Source organism: Candoia aspera, chromosome 2, assembly GCF_035149785.1.
Source record: "Candoia aspera isolate rCanAsp1 chromosome 2, rCanAsp1.hap2, whole genome shotgun sequence".
Classification (NCBI taxonomy): Eukaryota; Metazoa; Chordata; class Lepidosauria; order Squamata; family Boidae; genus Candoia; species Candoia aspera.
The window spans coordinates 151,117,219-151,138,727 of NC_086154.1; the positions used below are offsets into that span (position 1 = coordinate 151,117,219).

The 21,509-nt window shown below is 40.4% G+C and overlaps 1 protein-coding gene across 1 annotated transcript; it reads left to right on the forward strand.

Moving 5' to 3' along the window:
• Positions 1-2,682: 2,682 nt before the first annotated feature.
• SHFL (shiftless antiviral inhibitor of ribosomal frameshifting) lies at positions 2,683-21,475 on the forward strand. Its single transcript, XM_063294300.1, has 9 exons — positions 2,683-2,790; positions 11,331-11,472; positions 12,672-12,715; positions 13,757-13,801; positions 14,480-14,512; positions 15,968-16,117; positions 17,856-17,959; positions 19,212-19,360; positions 20,175-21,475. Exons 1-9 carry the CDS (start codon positions 2,758-2,760, stop codon positions 20,390-20,392), a joined length of 918 nt encoding a protein of 305 aa, XP_063150370.1. The 5' UTR covers positions 2,683-2,757; the 3' UTR covers positions 20,393-21,475.
• Positions 21,476-21,509: the final 34 nt, after the last annotated feature.

Below are 21,509 nucleotides of genomic sequence, written 5' to 3' on the forward strand. Positions count from 1 at the left end.
GGGGGGGGTAGGGGTAGGGGGGTGTTCCCTTCTGGGAGGTTTGCCATGCCCACATTCCTTCTGCATGCTAAGCTGCCTCTTATCCAGCCATTCCCCTGGCTGTGGCTCTTCCCCCTGTCTCCCAAGGTCATTCCCACATACCATTACAGAGTCACATTCAGACATCCAACCTCAAACTATCTCCAATATCCTAAATCCTCCACACCAGCATCAGTGAGCTTTGCTGACACACATCTAGTCTTGGTTCCATTGCAAAACAAACAAACAAAAATTAGATAATGTATAGAATGAATAAAGAAAAAATACGTTGTGTGCCTGTAAAATTAAGAGAAGGGAAAAGATGTAATAGGTCTGAATGAAGGTGGGCTGATCCTGTGGCAGGGTGATCCATAAGGGAAATCAACGAAGTCCAAATGGCATATACTTGACACTACCTGTCACTAGATATAAATAACTGGGTGATCCAAACTTCGTCCCTTTTTACCAGGAACAGCTAAAATGTGTGCTCAGAAATTTGAATCAAAGTCCTCTAAATTGCTGTAGTTATGTATGAGAATAGGAATTCATAACCTAGTGATTGTTGCACAGGAGTATGCTCCAGTGAATGGTAATAAGGAAAGAACCAGGAATGAGTTTTGGGAAAAATTACCCAATTTTTGGAATGCCAGTGATTCTAGGTGAAAAATTATGCTATTAAGTGACATGAAGAGGTGGGTGGAGAGATAGTACCAAAAAAGTGGTAATATGGCCATTTATGAACCCAAGAAGGAAGAGAAATGGTGAATGTTTTTAAGTATCTGCTTAGAAAAAGGTCTGTTTTACATGGCTTAAGCACCAGTTTATTTATGCAAGCACGTGGCACAGGAATGATGTAAACCTGAAACTATGACTGAGTTGATCATTTACACTGAAAGATTGAGAAAACTAGTAAAGAATACTTGGATGATCTGAATTTGAGACAGGTAATTATTTGAGAATGTCAGGAGTGGATCCTGGGAAAAAATGGATATTAAGAAAAATGAAAGGGTGGAGTCCTTGGAGCTCTCTGAGCCTTTTTGTTTTCTTGCAGACATTTCATTGCCAGACTAGGCAACATCTTCAGTGCAAAGAGGGAGTGGGCCTTGCTCTCTGTTTATACACCGTGGCTTGCCCTGCTTGTGTTGGTGGGGGTGTTGTTCTCCTCTTGGGAGTTCTTTGATTGGGCTGTTGTTTGCTGCATGGTTGATTGACTGAGCTAATAGTTCCTTGATTAGGGTATATTGTGCTGTTTGTTCATCTGGTGTTAATCCTAGTATTGATTTTTGCATATTTGGGTGTTGATTGCTGGCAAGGGAGTGTACTGGTCTTTTGGCTTTTCTATTGTCCCTTTTGAACGGTATGTAAATGTTGTTTACCTCTATGTGTCTGTTGATGGCTGCTTTGTCTGAGTGCCAAGCTTCCAGGAATTCTCTAGCGTTTTTTGGATTTGGCTTGGTTTAGGATGCTCACCGTTTCCCAGTTGAAACTGTGGTTGAGTCTGTCCATGTGTTGTGAGATTAAGGAGTTCTCATTGTGTCTTCTGACCGCTAGTTGGTGTTCGTGGATGCGCTCTGCTAGTCTTCTGCCTGTCTGTCCTACATAGTGGCTGTTAAAGTCTTTGCACTGTATGTTGTAAATAACATACAGTGAATTATTCAAAGTCGTACATAAATGGTGACAAATTAAGAGCATGGAGTTGAATTTGGGCACCTTGATAGAATGAAGAAATGGATGGGGAAAATTTAAAGTATGCAAATGCTGGTAGAAAGGTAGTGTGAAGTATATGGTCTCTTGCAAGGAAATGTTTATTAAAAGAAGTGCAAATGGCTATTTATAAGAGCATGTTTCTACCCATTTTGTTATATGGAAGTGACAGTTGGTATGTTAGGAGAAACATAAAAGTTAAGTTAAATGCAGGGGGAATGGAGGGCTTAAAAAGGGGTGTATGACAAATCAAGAAGAAATAGAGTGCTGAATGAATGTGGACTGACTACAGAAGTGAGTGACCAGTATGAATGGAGTTATGTGAACATGGTTTGGTCGTATTGAGAGAATGAATGAGGATTACATCACAAAACAAGAACAGTGAATGAATCAAGATGGAGGTGTGTTGGTACTTCATGCCAGTTGCATGATGCTCAATCCAGAGTGAGGGAAAAAGCAAAGGGGACAATATAGCAGTGTGAAAAAAAATCAGAAGTCCTTGACCCTATAGTGGTTTCAACCATGAACTCAAAGAATGGACAAACGAATATCCAACAGGTACCATTTTCTAAGAGTGAAGCTGAGAAAGCGAGGCGGACAGGGAGCTCTGAATGCTGGCTCGCCAGTCGCGAGGATAATCCCATGCCATGGGATGAACTGCAAATGCAATAGCAAATATCCAGCAAAATTGTTTCTTGGGGTGAGGGGGCGGCGTCCGAATGATAAGTGACTTCCCGAGGACCCAGAGGGGGTCAACCGCGTTAATTCCTGGAGGATGCTTGCTCGCTGCAACATGTCACTCGATGGGGCTTCGCTCTGGCGAATTTTCTAGCCGGAAAGAGGAAGGAAGTCCGGTCAGGCTGAACATCCGGGCGGACCCTTGTTTTGAGCCGATCGAAAGTGAAAGCAACGCCAGGCTGGGCCGGGCCAGGCGGGCCTCCTGTGCCGCCCTCCGCTCCCAAGCGGGAGGGAGCACCAAGCTCAAGCTGGAGAAGTAACTCTCGCGGACCGAAGTGATCCCTCGCCAGCAGCGTCATGCACCGGAGGGACAGGCAGGATGAGGTGGAGGTAGGCATTACCCTTCGCGGTAGCGAGAGGACGATTGTATTTTAAAGAAAGGGGCCGGAGGAATTTGTAGTATTTGGTCGATGCCCTGCGGAGGAGTTTCCTCCAAGGCGATGCTCCTCCAGAGGGGGGAGATTGTAACACCCTTCATCTTTGATCAGCATTAGATTTTGCTGGTTTAGGAGGGTGGTAGAATCGTTTATCCCTCAGATCTGGAGGACGATAGGTCTGAAGAAGGCCGTTCCCGTCTAATAGCTTTCGGCGACAAAGCCGTCGCCTGCAAAAACCCGGGCGAACACTAGACGGCAATAAAGAGGGACTCCACTTCTTACTGCCTCCGAAAATTCCATATGTAACATGTTAATAAAAGACAAACAGAAAAGACAACAACAGTAATTGCATCAGGGAAATAGCCTCAAATTTCTGCTGTTGGTGTCAGGCCAAGGACAGGGAATTACAGGGTATAGAATTTTATATGTGTGTAGATAGCTCAAGTTCCCACCCAAAATATTTGTAGTAGCAGATTATCAGTTATTGCAGAGTTTCTGACTCAACCAGTATAGATGGGTTTTGCCTGAATATGCATAGAATTAAATTAAAATTTGTAATTTTTAACAATAATTTTTAATGATATATATATGGATATCTTTTAAGCTAAAAAGGACAGGGCCTTAGAAGTCAGTTTTAAAAGATATGAAAAGAATCAATTAAATTAAAAAATGAGAAATTAAATGTCTCAAAGTTCCAATTCTTTTTTCAGAACATACATACCACTGTTTTTGTATATTTACCCAATAACTTTTATTTAATCATTTCTGAGCTCAAAGTGGCAAGAATGACTACATTTTTCTGAAACATTTAACGTAGCTTGGAGGCAAATTTTGCTAGCTAGGGGCAACTGCATTTGGGCAGGTGGTTTACAAACCCTAATCAGCATAACACAGAAAGCCTGAAATGCTTTAATTAAAGAAGGGTTACAACTAAATTTGTGCAAAATACCACACTTGAAATGCCCCTTTCTGATTCACATCGAAGAGGACTGCTTCAGTGATTTTGGAAATACGTTCAGCTCAAAACAGAGCTGTTTCATGCTTGACACATTGAGAAAATGATTGGAACTGTCTGCCTCTAATGCAAAACTGCTGTGTTGCACTGAAACAAATGTTTGGGACTCAAAATGGCATGTTTAAATACAAAACACTTTGAGTTTAAAACATTTTGCACACTACTGGGTATAAATATGTTCCATCAAGAGCAGGGCTGTGTGCTTTGTAAACATGCAGTTCCTAGACATGGGTTTGTTAATGAGTATAGGAGAGAGACAATTTCCAAACCTATCCCAGAATCCTCCTGTACATTTTCCTGTAGCTCCCACTTTCCAGCAACTTAGGCCTCTTCCTTCTCTTTATCTGCTTGGTCAGTGGCTTGGAGTTTATTAGAGAAAAAGTGCCCAAGTATTAATAGAACTGCAATATGCTTGCTCACTTTCGTTGCCTAGAGAAAGAAGTATAGTGGACTAATGATAAACAAAAACTTTTTTTGATGTGCAAAAGCTGATTGCATTCCATTGCCTCTTGGCCTTGAAATTGATTTTAAACATAGGAAAATGCTACTGCAAAGAAGGAAGAGGATCACATGATCATAATGGCATTTAAACAAAGAAAAAAAAAGTTCTATTTGCAGAATTGATACCATGTCACTAACTTGTTTTGAGCAATAATGCCAGGAAAACACAGCCAGTAATCTTCATGTTTTCTTGGCAAGGCTTTTTGTAAGTAGTTTGCCATTGTCTCCTTCCTAGGACTGAGAGAAGGTGACTGGCCCGAGGTCGTCCACACCTAAGGTGGGACCAGAACTCATAGTCAGCTGGTTTCTAGCCTGATGCCTCAACTACTACCCGAAACCAGCTCTCTACTTTACTACTGTTTCAGTTTCTTGAGGTCCTTCTTGCTGTGCAGCTTGGATTATGTTTCTTTGAAATTACATTTGTTAATGGAATCAGTTAATTATGCAAATTTGGAATGCAAGCTGAAGTTTGAGCGTATTTATTAGCTAAATAGGTGTTTTCAACTATAAAAAGAAAAATGCATAGCAGATATTCTGGGTGTGTGTTTGTGTGCTACACTGAGCATTAGAAATGTAATCTTATGTCAGCCTTAAGCCTGCATGACTTCCCTTTCCCCCTGTTATCTTTTCTTTTGTTGTTTCTCTGGTCCTGTTTTTCATTAACAATACACGCCGGCTCCAAGGCTTAGAAACGGAGATGAGCACCGCCCCCTAGAGTCGGACACGACTGGACTTTACGTCAAGGGAAACCTTTACCTTTACCTTTACAATCTGTTTGCACTAATAAAATACAACAACAACATTCTTTCTAGACTCCTGGCAGATGCATCCAAAGAGGGCAGAGGGAAAACTGATTTTTGTAAATTTAAACATCCACACACAAAAAAGGTTTAGCATTTCATATGAATGGAGGCAGAGCGTGGGTTCACCTATCACACTAAGCCAGGATTCTCCAGAGTGGTCAGTATCGACTCCCAAGCATCAATGGGACTGTTGTTGTTATTTGTGGTACTATTAAAGTAGCATTTATGAAGTTATTTTCATATAAATGTTTGGGGGTTGATGAAAAATCTGCAACTTCATCAAGGGGTCGATGCTCTTAAGGGTTTGGGGCCCCTGCACTAAACTGTAAAGTAGTTTGGCTTTGGCTTAATACGTGAAATTTAAAAATTGTGGCTTACTATTACTGTATGTGCAAACCAGGCTGTTTGAAAGAAAGAATTATTTTTGGTTTAAAAAATAATGGTTTCTTGGGACATCTGAATAGCTCTTCACATTTTGAAGTAATATGTAATTGCCCAGCAGTGGGGGAATGGAATTAGAATATAGATGAAGATGATAATCATCATTTGCCAAGGAAACAGAATATTGCAATCTCCCTAGATTACTGTCTGTGAGCTAGCTTTGCTCTTTTCTAGTGCACAGGCCAAACAGCACCCAAACTCCTTCAAACTGTGCAAAGTTTAATTTAACAAATGCAAATTACAGGTTCACGCTCGGCCTCCAACCAATAGTTTCATTAGTGTTGAAAACTTCAAAAACACCAGGTGCAAGCACAACCAAATTTTCTTTAGAAAAGAGGAATCAGTTCTTAGCAGATGCACAGACCCTAAACCCACCACTGATTTTCAGCTCATTGGGTGGATTTGTATTCAGCAATGGTCAGCTGGAGTTGTGTTTACCTTGAGTAAACTGATAAAGCAAGGACAAAGGTAGGAAAGATCCCTGGTGTAATGCTGATGCAACCTGTAGATTTTGTCCTCCCTTATCGGAAGAGCCAAAGGACAGTGACACAACAAATGTCACAAGCCAACTGGTCTGTTTATTTGTTGATATCTAGCTCTTTGCTCCTTTCAGCTTTCCTCTGAGCGTCTGCTCCTTCACAAATTTTTGGAAAGGCTGCGGAAACTGGGGGCACTGCCAGGCAACTGGGTTAATGGGCTTTCCGCTGGTGCTTGAGTTGGCAAAAAAAAAAAAAAAAGGACGCTGGCATAGACTTTTGCTGCCTTGGTGGCCAAGCTCTAATCTGTGGCTGTCCTTTTAGGTGGCCCTACTTAAGGGTAGTGATTGGTGGATTCCTCAGCTTTACTTCCCCTTCCCACTCAGCATCACATACTGGTGGGTAAAACAGCCTCCAATTGCTCTCCTTAATGTAGGGTTGGGTGAGTGTGGGCAGCTGTCTGGGTTGGAGGTTTTAGCCAGTTTTCCATTTGCCTGAAAAACAGGTCACTAGTATGGAACTGCTCCCTATTGGTGGTTTGTCACATGGGCTGTTTCTGAACATGCGACTGGTGCTCTTGTGTCCCAAAATAACCTGGCTGACAGGTCGATGGGGTAGAAGAAGGGTGCAGGATGAATTGGGGGAAGCTCTGTGGCTCCTTGGAAGAATTGGGTGAAATTCAACCCACATCCGTCCCCAGTTCTGTGATAGTTTGTCAACTGGGGAAGCTCAGCAGCCTAAAGGAAGTAGTAGATGCTGGGCAGATCCCCCTCTATCCCTGTCATCACCAACCTCATCAGAGATTGTTCTGCATCAGGAGAAGTGGGAAAACATTACCACAACACCAGAAGAGCTAAAGAGCAATTTAGGCTGCCTCCATGGCAGGGCTGGATGAGACAAAGGAGATACCATGAAGATCTGTCCTTTAAAGAGGATTAGCAAGGCAACTTTCTGACATGGTAAAGTTGCATTTCATGCACAAGCCTATAGCAACTTGCAACATTTTCAGGAACAACCTTGACTTGGAATACCTAGAACAACATAATGAAAAATAAGCCGCATTGATTTTTCTAGATGTAGAAAAGGCCTTTGACAATTTGAACTGGACTTTCTTGTTTAAAGTTTTGGAAGATACAGACTTTGGTGAGGATTTTATTAAATGGGTAAAATTGATTTATACCTCACAAAAGGCATAGATAATTGTAAGTGGAGAATTAAAAAAACCTTGTGAGATACAGAAAGGGACAAGACAAGAATGTCCCTTGTCAGCACTGTTATTCATATTAGTTTTGGAAGTATTGAACAGAGACAAGGCAAGATGAGAGAGTTGCTGGATTGAGTGAGGATTAAAAGGGAAACATAAATTACAGGCATTTGCTGATGATCTGGTCATAATTTTGGAAGATCCTTTGGAAGAAATAGAAATATTACTGGAAAAGCTAAAGGATTTTGGTCTATAGCTGGTTTTAAAATTAATTACCAAAAGAAAAGACAAAGAGGTCAAAGAATATGAAAATGGAAAACCAAATGAAACTGATGGAAAAAACTGGTTTTAAGATTGAGACAATTTGGGTATTACTATGACTAATATGAATTGTATGTTATTTCAGAACAATTAAGTTAAGACATGGAATGAAATTAAGAAGGACATGTGAAAATGGGAGAAATTACAATTGTCATTGTTGGGGAGAATCACTGTGATAAAAATGAATGTATTGCCTAGAATAATGTTTTTGTTTCAAACTATACCTGTTTTGACAACTGATGCACCATTACAGCAATGGCAGAAAAATATATCTAGGTTTGTATGGCAAGGGAAAAAGCCAAGAGTTAAATATAAAGTCCTCGAAGATGCAAAGGAATGAGAAGAATTGGGATTACCTGCTTTAAAATTGTAGTTAACTGCTGTTTGGTTTGGATGAAAGGGGGTGCTGCTGAGAAATAAAAGAATTTAAGAATTAGAAGAGCACAATCTCAGGTTTGGATGACATGGTTTTCTATGGTATGATAAAATTAAAATCAGTGTAGATTTCAAAAACCATTATGTGCCATATTGAGAATATGGAATAGATATAAACCCAGATTGTGCCTGAAAATGCTTTTATGGGTCTCAGCACAAGAAGGATTTTATAGGAAAGAAATAGCAGGTAAAGAGAAATGGTTAACCTATTGAGAGTTGTTTGAGCAACAGCATGGAGGATATAAAATGAAATTAAGAGAACAACTGGTTGCAGAGGGATTTAGTTTTCATTGGTTTTCGTACTCACAGTTAAGAGAAAGATTCAAGGTAGATAACAGGACATTTGGAATTGAGCAACAGAAGACAGAATTGTACAGTAAGTTGAATTATGTACAAATGATGAACATGTAATTGCCAAAATGTATGTATTCTTGCTGAAATTTGAAATGGAGGATGAACAAGTAAAAGAGTGTATGATGAAATGGGCTAAGAATTTTGGAGACTTCCAAGGGAGGCATGGCAAACTGAAGACATCTTCACAAAAGCAGAGCTGGCGACTGTGGCAAAGACCAAAGAACTGGTGAGTAGTGCGGTCCTTTGGAACCTCTCCAGATAAGGAGAGGATGGGAGATTGCCCATGTGCTCCAGATGGCTTCTCTTTGTGAGTGCCAGGAGATGAAGGGATTAGCTATCTTGCTTGCAACTGTGGTAGAGCCTTTTAAAGGACACTTAGTTTGCAAACCTCACTTTCTAATCACTTTTGGAAATTGCCTATTAACCCTCTTAAAGCTATTAGAGACCTTCAGAATGACAAGTTTGAAAGATGAGTTTAGCTCCAACTCCAAACAAAAGAAAAATTAATTATAAGCTTAAGAACTTAAAGAATTTGAAACACACAGCAAAAAGCTAAATAAGATTTTGATTAGGAAAGTTATAAATGGATTAAGGGTCCAGATAAACTTGGAATATTGACTTTTACTATAAGATTTTGGAATTAACTATAAAAATAAGTAGCTTCTTGTGGGAACTAAATATATTTTGACTATCTTGGCTATTCTAAGTCATAATAAAGATAAGTGACTGTATGATTTTAGAAACTGGACACAGGAGGGGACTAAAGATTCTAAGTAGAAGGAAGAAAAATACAAGCCTGCTTTTGGTGTTGGTTAGCACTGGGAGTTACAAAATGACACAAAGTGTCATAACGTTGGAAGTATTAAAGGAGATCTTTGAAGAACAGGGCCAGAAATTAGCTGGTACAATATTAACAGTATCAGTAATGATGTCTGACTCTATGGATAGACTGTGTCCAAAAGTTGTTAATGAGGGAATGACAGATGTTGAGCAATTTTTTTCTGACAAGACAGAAAGTACTAAAAATGGAACTACAAATGGCAGGCCAAGAGAATGATTTGGAAAAGGATGCTTTACTGGATATACAAAAGAAACTGGTAGAAGTTTTAAAAATGAAAGGGGAAATACAAATGACAAACCAAGAGAATGATCTGGAAAATGTTTTCTTATTGGATCTACGAAAGAGACTTGTTAATCCCTTGAAGACATCTGCGATGGGATAAAGAAGAATTGAGACATCAAATCCTATGACAATTTTTGAATGAACTAAATATTAAGATTGATAGAAGTAAAAGGAAAGAATATAAAGTTGGTTTATTTGATCAAGGTTAAAATAAGACTTTTTTTTTTTTTCCAAAGCTCTGGCAACCCTTCATGGACTTTTTGCTGACACCAGGATTGAAAAGTTGATGTTTTATAGATTTGCTTATAGATAAGGGATGGTATATGGGATGAAGAGATATCTGTTTGTAACCTTATAGGGGAGGAATAGTTACTAAATGGTTGGTGAATATGACAGAACTAGCAGAGATGGCAAAATTAACTTGTTTGCTTAGAGAAAGATCAACTACTACATTTATTACTGACTGGAAACTCCTTATGGACTTTTTGCTGAAAAAAGAAAAAAAATGAACTGAAGATTTATGGATTTAATGATTAGAAAGGGCAGATTATGGAAAGAAGGAAACTTTGATGTAACCTTAGAGAGAGAGGGTAAAATATAAAGGTACCTATAACTGATGCTAAGAACATTGGAAGCCACTTCTTTATTATTTTTTCTTTTTTCTTTTTCCTTCTTTTCTATCTCTTTTCTATCTCTTTTTCTTTATTTCTTTTTCACTTGTCTATTACTTCTCTTCCCTTTAACTTTGTATTTTTATTCTGTGGAAAAACTTCTTAAAAAAAATCTATCCATCTACCTACCTATCTATGGAACAACCTTGGCTAATCCAGAAGCTAAGCAGGGTTGGACCTGGTTTGTACAAAATTGGAGGCCACCAGTTAATCCCAGGGCTGTAGGCTAAACTGGGAAGTTGAAATAAGCACCCCCAGAAGAAAGGGATGGCAAATTACTTCCAAATTACTGCTAAAAAAATGACATGGGTGCATCCATGAGAGTCAGCTTTGACTTGAAGAAGCCTTTGTCTTTATCATGCACATGGGACATTGGCCGAGAAGGATGAGCGTTCCAGTTTTGCAAAGTCTACATTGCCTGTTGAGTGAAAATTTCACAGCAAGTTATGGTTTGCTCTACAGTCCACGGTTTAATCTTTAGGTACCAAAGCATCCTAAAGTATAGATAAGCCTTCCCGCTTCTGTTTTTGGTCCTCTCAGTACCCAGATTCATAAACTAACTCTTGCTGTTGGGGAATGGGAACTCTGGCATGTCTGTTACTATGACTTACCAATTCTGACATTGAAAAGGATGCACTTTCTGGGGAACATTTGCAAACCAAATTTGCAAACAGTTTGGAAAAACTGGTGAAATTCTAGACAGCTGCTCAGTAAAGGCCAAAGAAGAAATGATGCTTGATATGCTAAAGGTTTTAAGGGAGAACCTTTGTGTGTGTGCATACATGTGTGTGTGAACTCTTTCCTCCCCTGCTACAATCCTGATTAAAAAAAAAATCCCTCCTCCCCTAGCTCTCCGTCAGTCTGGATGGAAAGCTCACATTTGTGCTAATAGTAGTCAAAAGGAGAGTTCGATCAAAATCACAAGTGAGGAAAGAATTAAGCCTGCTCCTGTATCTGCCTACGTTCATATTCAGCCACCAGCCTGTTTTAAATAAATGATTAAATAAATGATTAAATAAATGCATTTATGAATCCAATTGCTGAGCAGCAAGTCTCAATTGGCTCTAAGGAGTAAACCTGCCCTGAAAGAAAATATGACAGGATTCTGAAAATTTTACCTTTTTGATTGACCTCATCTTTCTGGTGCAGCTGGAGAAAAGTGTCCGCCGACTACGGGAGAAATTCTATGGGAAAGTGAGCATCAGAGATGCTGTGGTTCTGATGCAGACATTCGACAACAATCATGACCTGGTCTGCAAGTACATTGTCCTTGTGAAAGATGAAACAGAAGGTCAGTCTAGCACTGATGCTGATACACTGTATTGCATGGGAGGAGGAGGAGTCCGTGCCCAAACATTTCAGGCCACCCATGGTGGTTAGGGATATATCCATGGAGAAGGGAACTTGCCGAAGGAAGAATCTCAAGGATTTCCGTAGTCTGTTTGAAGATCTGAACGGTATCTTCCGTATTACCTTTTTTTTTGAAGTTTGCAGTCTGTTATAATTCTGAAGCATCCTTATTCTCCCTGCTTGCATGTCCAGACACAGGGTTATTATTATTAAGCATATTTTTTTGTCTTTTTACTCCTGCAGCCTGTCTTGCCTCGTAGGGACTGGAGGTATAGGTATCTTGTTTGTCATAAGTGCTGGGAGAAAAAAAAAGTTTCTCCAAAAAAAAAGTGCTTAACTGATGTAAAACCCACATTACCCCAGTCAGACTAACCACTGGAGTGTGTATTTTCCTTTCAACATGTGCCTTGCCTTGCTTTCTTGAGTTTCTTGGATGCTTTTATTAACATATTCATTGCATCCCATAGGTTTTGCAAATATGTGCATACAGACATTTATTTCTCTTGTTTATGGCTTACTCTAGTACAGTATTTCTCAACCTTAGCAACTTCAAGATATGTAGACTTCAACTCCCAGAATTCCCAGCCAGCCATGGTGGAATTCTGGGAGTTGAAGTCCACATATCTTAAAGTTGCTAAGGTTGAGAAACCTTGCTCTAGTATCGGGACAGGCAACCTTGGTGACTGATTGCTGGCATAGTTTCCCTCCATGTTGAGGTGGGAAGCTGATGAAAAGTATTGTATACATGGAGGGAGGGAGGGAGGGGAAGGAAGGACCATATTCTCCCCAATCCTCAGTCTTACCTAAAAGTTGCCTATCGATGCTGCAGTAAAAATGCAGTTCCTTAATTTTAAAGGACTCTTAATATATGGAACAGCACAGAAATAATAAAAGTACAGAGATAATGTTGAGAAAGTATAATCCATGAGCAGTAAAGATAAAAATCAATATAAATTATGCCAAATTGATTATTCTGTGTTGGCCTTTATCCCCAGTCAACTGTTGCATATCTGTCCAGCATAGATTTCCATTAAGTATGAATTTCCCAGTTTCACAATTAGAAACCTTTATATTGACTGTCTGTTTGGTTGTTTTAAATCTAATCTGCTCTAACTGTATATTGTTGTTCTTTGGGTGTAGAATCAGAAGATGAAGAGAAGTTCAGTGATGATCCAATAGCATTGGTAATAATACTCTTTTAGATGCTCTGTTTACTTTAGGCAAAGACTGAGGAGTGAAAGGCCACATTTAAAGGGTTACCATGGACACTAAACTGGGAAAGGGAATAGAAACCAATGTGAAATATCATATGACTAATATATTCTAATACATAATTGAAAGCTTTTAATACTATAAAGTATTTCATACCATTTTCTAATCAAAACATTTCTCTATTAAACTTTGAAGGTACTTGGTTAAGACAATTCAAGTCATTAAAAGAAAAAGAGAGAAGCTAGAGGTGATAATTAATGTATTAAGACAATACTGTAAATAATATGTAGATCAAACATCAAGATATAAATTCTAAAACCTGAATTTTGGATGTGGCACCATTCCATGTATAAAATCGTAGTCTAAAGATGGAAATAGTATAGAACTGAATTCCATATTAGATTTACTTTTTAAATAGGAAGTTATTCCAGGCTTGGAAGCATACTCCTACAATTTGGTTAGCCATTCTTTTACTGTTAAACCTCTGTCGGCACAACTTCACCAGCTTCATGTTCTGCCATTATACCTAAGCTGTTCTACCTGTCTATTGGTCATGGCATCCAGATAGAACATTCTAGGGTTGGTTTACTCAGGTAAATTTGTGATTTGGCATCTCACAATGTGTGTCAGTGCCCAAGAAGAAAGCATTGGTAGATGTAGTAGCTAGTTGTCCAAGTGACTTCCTTCTTCCTGAGGGGCTGAGGTCATCAATGTTGACTTAGTGCCATTGAGCCTAATCCCTTAAAAAGAACCACACCTCTGGTTCCTAAGTTACATTCTATTGCTATGAATACTGATACAGTTAGTTATTATAATAAATGATTAATCACGTGCAAACAATAGCTTATTCTTTCTGATCTGTTTGTTCCTGAAAAATTACTTGCCATTCTAATTTCCCCCACAATATGTTTTTGTAACTTGGAAATGGGTTCTTTGTTGTATGGCTGTAATTTCATAGTTGTTAATACTTCTGCTGTCTACTTACTGACTTTAACTTTTCCCTCTGTTTTTAGAAAGTAGTGAATAAACTGAAGAAAGAAGAGGAGCAGAATAAACAGGTGATTAAGGGAGGAGGCAGGTGGAAAGGGCAGGTACAGCTGATGGAACTTACTTTGGTAGCAATTTTTTCTGCTTTATTTAGATCAGGTTCTCTGAACAGTTGCACTGTCAACAATTAAGTTTGAAATTTTTAAGAGAGAAAAGCATGTGGTTAAATTTCTTTGGCAAATCTAAAATGTCTTTTTTGTCAGTTCCTGTTAACAGTTAACAGACTGATCAACGGTTCAATCATTTGATGTTGAAGAATTTATCAGATTGTTGATAGGTAGATCTTAAATCATAGGCATGCAATGCAGGACCTGTGCTCACAGGCACTTTTCTTAACACCTCCCACCTGCTTTTAAGATTTTTTTTTAATTAAAAAAGGAATTGAATAGAAAGTTAAGATATTGAAAAGCAAATCATTCTCCTCTCAGCATCATTATTTCCAGGTGTGCCTCTGAAGCCCCCATAAAATTCACAGGCATTCTTGCAAAATTAAAGAATGAGTAGCTGCATTTTATCTGCTGCCTACCCAGAAAAAAGGGCAAAGGTCTGTGGAGTGGGAAAGAATATCCAGAGGGTCTAAAATGGAGAAGACATAGAGCAACCTTATTAATTGTTTCCAAGTTACTGTTCGCACTGTTACTTACGAAGTTCAGCAGACGTGTGCCTTATAATATTTATTTTCTTTGCAGAGCCCAAGTGGCAAGGATGATAAGAAAATTAAGGTGAGAATAGAATGCTGGGGCATGATGGAACTATGCGAGATGTACAGCCCGAAGGCTCTGTGACAGCAGGAAGGATGAAAACTCGCCATCATACTGACATGATATAGTTAATTTATCTGCATTGTTAATTTATCTGCCGTAAATATTGCTTGATGACAATATTAGTACAGTGTCCCAGGAAACAATCCATGGATGGATTGGGAAGTGAAAAAAATAACTCCACATTAGAACGCATGGTTCACTCCTAAAGTTAGCTTTTCTGGTAATATATGTCAGACCAGTATTAGGAGCACTATGCACACATGCCTGCATAGACAGACATATATATAGACATACACTGCCCAGAGTGCAGGAGATATGTACCATAAAGGAATAATTCTAAAACAAATAGTCTGGAACTTGTGCTCCAATGCAGTGGGCTCAACCGGTTTTGGAATCATTTCCAGGAAGGTTATTCTTTGCTCTAGCAGCAACAGAGTTATGGCAGCTTAAAGAAGCAACAAACGTGATCAGGTACGAACGTTCATAGCCTGGAGCTACTTCAGGTTTATCATTGGTGGAGAGAGAGGGAGAGATAACAGCATTTTTATCTTTGTGTCAATGTTAACTTAGTAAAGCTAGGATGTTTATTTTCTCCTCAGTTATCCAATGGTCACTGGGTTGATTTTGCATACATTACAATTTTAATGTAATTTCCCTTTTTCCCTCTCTATGCATACCTTATAGCTGAGAATGCCATTTCATCATTCTAATCCTTGAAAACCAGTGCCACAAGAGTCACCTCTCCTTATTCAGTACCCTTTTCCTCTTCCTCCTTTGTGTGAGATCAGCCCTGTTGCTCCCCAATCCAGCCTGAGAGGGCTTAATTCCCACTAGTGCTTTCCTGGGCCATAGATCTCAGTGACCAGGAAATTAGTCCTAGTAGGCTCCTGTATGTGCATGATCGTTACTCTCTGGAGACTAACTCCAGCGCCTGGCCCAAATATCAGAGGGCTGAAAGAATTAAAATAGGAAAGCTACCTATGATTTGGAGCACCCAATTCCTCACCCCTTTGTGATAATGCTTCTAGATATTTAGTGGTGAAATAAAAGAATGTTTATTGATGCTCAAACACATTGCAAAATAAAACATACCTAGAAATACATTGGTAGCTGTATTAATTTCCTTACTTACTAACCCTTCATAAGTTTCTCCCCAGCACCAGTCAGAACTTTTATATTCAAAGTCCTTCCTTCCTTCCTTCCTTCCTTCCTTCCTTCCTTCCTTCCTTCCTTCCTTCCTTCCTTCCTTCCTTCCTTCCTTCCTTCCTTCCTTCCTTCCTTCCTTCCCCCCTCACTCACTTCCCTTGTTGATAAGGGACATTAATGTAATCTATGGGGAAAATTCTTGGACATTTAGTATTTCAGAGCACTTGGGATCACCTCTGTGTCCTCCTTCCTCTTTATTTTCCTCAGGAAGTTGCTAGGCAGCTGAAACCCTTGACAGAGGAGAACCTACGGATGTTCAATAATGCCCAAAACAATCGCATCCCTCCAGTTAACCGCCAGTTTGCCTGCCAGTCCTGTGACAAGATGTGGTGGCGTCGGGTCCCAGAGAGAAAAGAGGTGGGTGTGATGTCCATGCATGCATGAGCCTGTCTGAGAAATAATGATTGCTTAGGCCTCAAAGGAAGGTTGTCCAAGAAAGGTGACTTCTGACTATACTGTTCTCCTGGCCTCACTGAGTCTTCCTTGCTGTTTTCACCCTACTCTTGCCTAAATTTAAAAGAAAAAGGCCTAGTAAGTATGTGATAAAACTGAGTCCTCCACTAAATTCATATGAAGCATAGAGGTTAGTATTTTCACTTGCTATTCTAGTTTTAAAAGGAGGTGGGCAAACTTTTGCAACTGGGAAGCACATTTATTTTTCTTTTTTTCTAAATCCTAGTTTCTGAGGCAGTGTCATGGCTCCTTGGGCTGGTGACCTGGTGATCTCACCAGTGGAACAGAGCCCACTTTTCTAGCCATTTTTGTGTTTCTTTGGGTTTTACAGTTTTTCAAACATTAAAGTTATTGGATGGTTCATGCATCCTTTTTTTAGCCCTTATTTGAAAGAAACATTTACAAAGAGACTTCCCTCATTGGTACTGAAAATCAGCTCTTTCCTGCCAATGATCAGTAGTGTGTCCTCAGAGAGCTTCCAAGAGCTAATAAAATGGGGCTGGAGGTTGCTTGAGGACCATGAGTTATCCAGCTTGACCAAAGTTTTCTTGGGAAGAAAACTGTAGCATGAGCAACTTGGGGATGTGGATATGAACTTTCTCCAGTCTCCTGCCTTTCGCTCTTCAACTCATGGGCATGCTGAGGACTGGTTGAGATGAAGCCATCCTAGGGTCCACTCCAGAGCTGCACTTTGCTGTAGAGATTCAGCAGAATCTGAGTTGTGTCTGCTACTGTTGCATCTACTTTGATCCTTGCTGTGACCTCCAAGAGTTCTCTCTGCATTTGCTTCCTTCTCCTAAGAGACACAAAACCCGCCATTACCTGCACAGTAGCCAAATTTTGCATTGTTGCAATGAAAATTAAACATTAGGGCTAGTTACTTATGCCTTATTTCTTACTTAAGATTTAATATGCAGATTTGTACTGTAATCACTTTAGATACTTTATTTGAGGTAATGTGTATTTTTACTTTACAGACTGTAGTATTTTAGATTCACATCTGACAGTTTATTATTCTACATCATTGTGGTATTTTCTGTTGTATTTTACTATGGACGTTTTCTGCTATGTTGGTATTTTATCTTATTCATTTTGATCTGATTTGTTGTGTTGCATGTGATATATGCTATTACTGGTCATTGAATAAACATGTTGCATCTGCTTCTGGATAGCTCCCTGTCAGTCATGAGGTGCTGACTCCCAACTCAAAATCTGGAGCTCTGCAACTTCAGGAAACAAGCTTTTTCCCTATATACACTCCAACACATTTTTCTTGCAGTTTTTTTCCCCCAGTAAAGAGACTGAGTGCGAGCCTTCCCCCCTGCTTCCCAGCTCGCATTTTGCAGTAACCCAAATGGTGATTGTAAGTCCTTGAAAATGTCTGTGATTCCCATTGGTAAGGAGAAAACAGAAGAGAAGTGTGTTTGGGTTACAATACATTGGTTGTAGTTTGCAAATGAAACAGATTGCTGTGTGGCAGGACTCCAGGAGAGAAATGGCTGGGTTAAACCAGCCTTGGACCAAAAGTCACAACAACACACTGATACACAAATCTGACAGTATTTCCACTCTTGTGACCATTGTTGGGATTCTTTCTGGAAGTTGGAAGCCTGTTCAGCTCTTGGTTTGATGTCTTCCACAGGTGTCCCGTTGCTGCCGATGTGGGACCCGTTACGATCCAGTGCCATACAATAAAATGTGGGGCACAGGAGAGTTCAATTGCCCCTCATGTGGACATACCTTCAGGTGAGAGGCAAGCAGTGCATGGCCTGGGATAGTTACCATCCCCAAGTCTTAGAAATCCATGTATTTGATAAATCTAGCAAAAGAAAAATATACAGTATGTTAATGATGCAAATTGATCATCTTTTGTTAGGCCAGTTGATATCTAGACCTCAGGATGACGTGTTGACATATCCTGAATGACAGGGCGCGGAGGGCTTCAAATCTTCCTTCGGCATTTGGAATGGAAGATCTATCTGAACTGTGGGGAAAACAGCCTCCTTTCCTTTGGGAGAGCAGAAAAGCAAATTGCCTCCCAGAAATAGGATGCTCTGTGTGTTACTAGCTGAGTTAGCTAGAACCTGGGATGGTGCTCCTTCGAATCTTAGGTCTGTTCTTAGAACTCTCCTGTATTGTACTTAAAAAGGATCTGCTTGGATTATCATTATCATCAGGGAGTCTGTTTGGTGTAGTGGTGAAGGTGCTGGCCTAGAAACTGGAAGACTCTGAGTTCTAGGCCTCCCTTAGGCATGAAAGCCGGCTGGATGTCTTTGGGCCAGTCACGCTCTCTCAGCTCAACCCACCTCGTAGTGTTGTTGTGGGAAAAATAGGAGGAGGAAGGAGTATTAGGTATGTTTGCCAGCTTGAGTTGGGGAGGGAGAGAGAGGCAGGATATATGGGGGGGAGAGGATAAAAACCTAACCATCATCATCCTTAATTTTTAATGTGTTTGTGTACCATCTAGAATTGCTTGAGTTGGGTGGCCATGTAAGCTGAAAAAAATAAAATAATAGAACAAAATATCTGTCAATGCATAAAACATTATGAAGACACTAAGTACTAGTGTTCTCTCAAACAAAGGAAAAAATCCAGTAATAATAGCCGTAAAATTTACTATCAAACAGGAGCAAGGGATGTGATGCAGTCCAATATTAATATTGTAAGCTAATAGAAGAGAAGCTAGCTTGGGTCTTCCTTGCTTTGGGGCAATGTTATGTATTTATTTTGCAAAATTTCTATCTCGCCCAATTCTGCAGAATCTGGACAGTCTCACAACAGACTCTGAATCATTAAAATTTATCTTTTCTCTTTAGTTCAGTGGCCTTGCTGAGGAAAAGCTGTAAAATGCAATGCTTTGAATTATAATAAATCAGGGGGTGTGGGAATGGAATGTGCAGGCAATAAAGTTTTATTGTAAGCCACCCAGAGTTGTATGCGAGTTGGGTAGCTATATAAATCAAAGAAAGAAAGAAAGAAACTTCTCTCCCCCATACAGGGGGTCAGCTCAGATGGGGACTCCATCTCCCTGCTACCGTTGCCATTCACCTGTGCTCCCAAGCTTCATCATTCCACCTCGTAAGACCCCAGGACCCCGAAGCAGACAGCAGCATTCTTGCTTTGCAGAGGATTGCTACAACCGATCAGGTGAGATTCACTCTGCCCTGAATCTTCAGGGTCCTGGCATGCGCGGTAGGCAGTGTATGTGTCATCTTTTGGGATGCTATGCCAAATGGTGTCCGGTCGTTGTCAGCAAAAATGGCAGTAGGAACTAGATTTTTATTTTTCTTCATTTAGCTGTTTTTAACACCGTATCAGGGACGCGGTGGCGCTGCGGGTTAAACCGCTGAGCTGTCGATCGGAAGGTCGGCGGTTCGAAACCGCGCGGCGGGGTGAGCTCCCGTTGCTAGTCCCAGCTCCTGCACACCAAGCAGTTCGAAAACATGCAAATGTGAGTAGATTAATTGGTACCGCTTCGGCGGGAAGGTAACGGCGTTCCGTGAGTCATGCTGGCCACATGACCCGGAAGTGTCTATGACAACGCCGGCTCTAAGGCTTAGAAACGGAGATGAGCACCGCCCCCTAGAGTCGGACACGACTGGACTTTACGTCAAGGGAGACCTTTACCTTTACCTAACACTGTATCAAAAATCCAAACAGCACCTTCTGCAGGGCTTGTATGGAATGCTTTCTGGTGATGAATACAAAAATAAGACAGCAGGTAGATGATTTTGTTGGGCTCACAGGACTGTTTTAGTTAAGGATCCTACGGCATCTATCTCTTAACCCACACTGGGGCTTGGAAAGGATCTTGCTGCTATCTAGAAAAGGTGGAGGTGGAGGGGTAAGGAAGCAAGTCAAGCTGGGGTTCAGGTTTCAACAAACAGAGCCTCCTCTTTCGTCACAGGGGCAGGAGACAGCCCTTATTGTCTTGTCTTCTCCTCCTCCTCCTCCCTCACAGAGCCTCACATTCCTGGAACCCATTGTGTCCATCCGCGAAGCCGGATGAAGAATTACTTGCCGAAAGTCATCTGTCCCAGCCAAGTGCATGATAGCACCGGTTCCACAGTAGCCACCTGCATAAGCCAAGGCAGCTTGGCATGTTCGGACATCGATGAGCTCATCTTAGAGGACCTGAAAGAACAGGATGAGGAGAACGATAGCGAGGGCAGCGATTAGCTGCCCGAAGGCTTGAGATGCCGACCATCTTGTGGGAGATGGATGGGAGGTTGCAAATTAGGGGAAGTGGCATGGGCAGAAGTCTTGCTTTATATTCTCCTGGGCTCCAAGCCTGCCTCTTCTAATCATGAAGAGTGAATATGGATTTGCTCCAAGCCCAATTTGATGCCATGAAAAAGATAGGGAGGGGACTGGGGCACCCCTGGTCATTGCCATGAAGCTCATAAACCTGCACTTTAGGCTCATGGGACCAAAACATTGGAGTTCATGGAGTTGGAGGATCCCTGTTAGAAATAATATGCTACTTGATGAAGGGAATAATTCTAATTTTGAAATGTTTTTATTCTTGAAATATAAAACCGAAAGGCAACATCCAGATATTTTTCTTTATTAAAAAGGGCAAGCAACTACCCTCCACAGTACCTGCATAATAATAGTAATGCTATTGAAGTATTAGTTACTACCATATATAAACCATCCTCCTCCACATAGGCTAGAGCAGGGTTTCTCAACCTTGGCAATTTTTAAGATGTATGGACTTCAACTCCCAGAATTCCCCAGCCAGCTTGTCGTCCACACATCTTAAAGTTGCCAAGTTTGAGAAACACTGGGGTAGAGAATTATCATTTTTAGAGGGCATCAGAGTGGGGGAAGTTAACATATACAGTGCCTTACAATTGTGAGCATACTTCTTGATTTGCTGGTAGAAAGCGTTCAGTATGTCTCCTAACTGTGCAGATTTTTTATCAGTTATGAATGCACATAATGAATTGCAGTGTATCTTTTTGCCCTGGTGTATTAAAATGCAAATTAAAATGTTTTTCCCATGGACATGTCTGGTTTCATCAACAATCCAATGTCCCATATTAGTCTAAAATCAATCAGAAGTTGCCTGCTGTGGGGAGAACCACCTGAGAGAGGATGTTGAGAAACGTACAAGATCTTCACCGCAACTATTCTCTTGGAATTACTAAGTGCAACAGCATTTGTAATCTGGGTTTGTTGAAGGCCTTTCACAATCAGGAAGAACTTCACTAGAATTCAGAATTAAATCCAGCAGCTCTGAAGATGTGTGTGCTTATTCTAAGGGCAGAATGTGGGTTTCTTTGGTGCTGAC

Excerpts from the sequence above, each read along its gene's own strand:
- SHFL (XM_063294300.1), top strand. The coding sequence starts at position 2,758 with ATGCACCGGAGGGACAGGCAGGATGAGGTGGAG. Across the intron at positions 14,513-15,967 it reads AGGATGATAAGAAAATTAAG|GAAGTTGCTAGGCAGCTGAA; the intron begins GTGAGAATAGAA and ends TATTTTCCTCAG. Across the intron at positions 17,960-19,211 it reads TCATGTGGACATACCTTCAG|GGGGTCAGCTCAGATGGGGA; the intron begins GTGAGAGGCAAG and ends TCCCCCATACAG.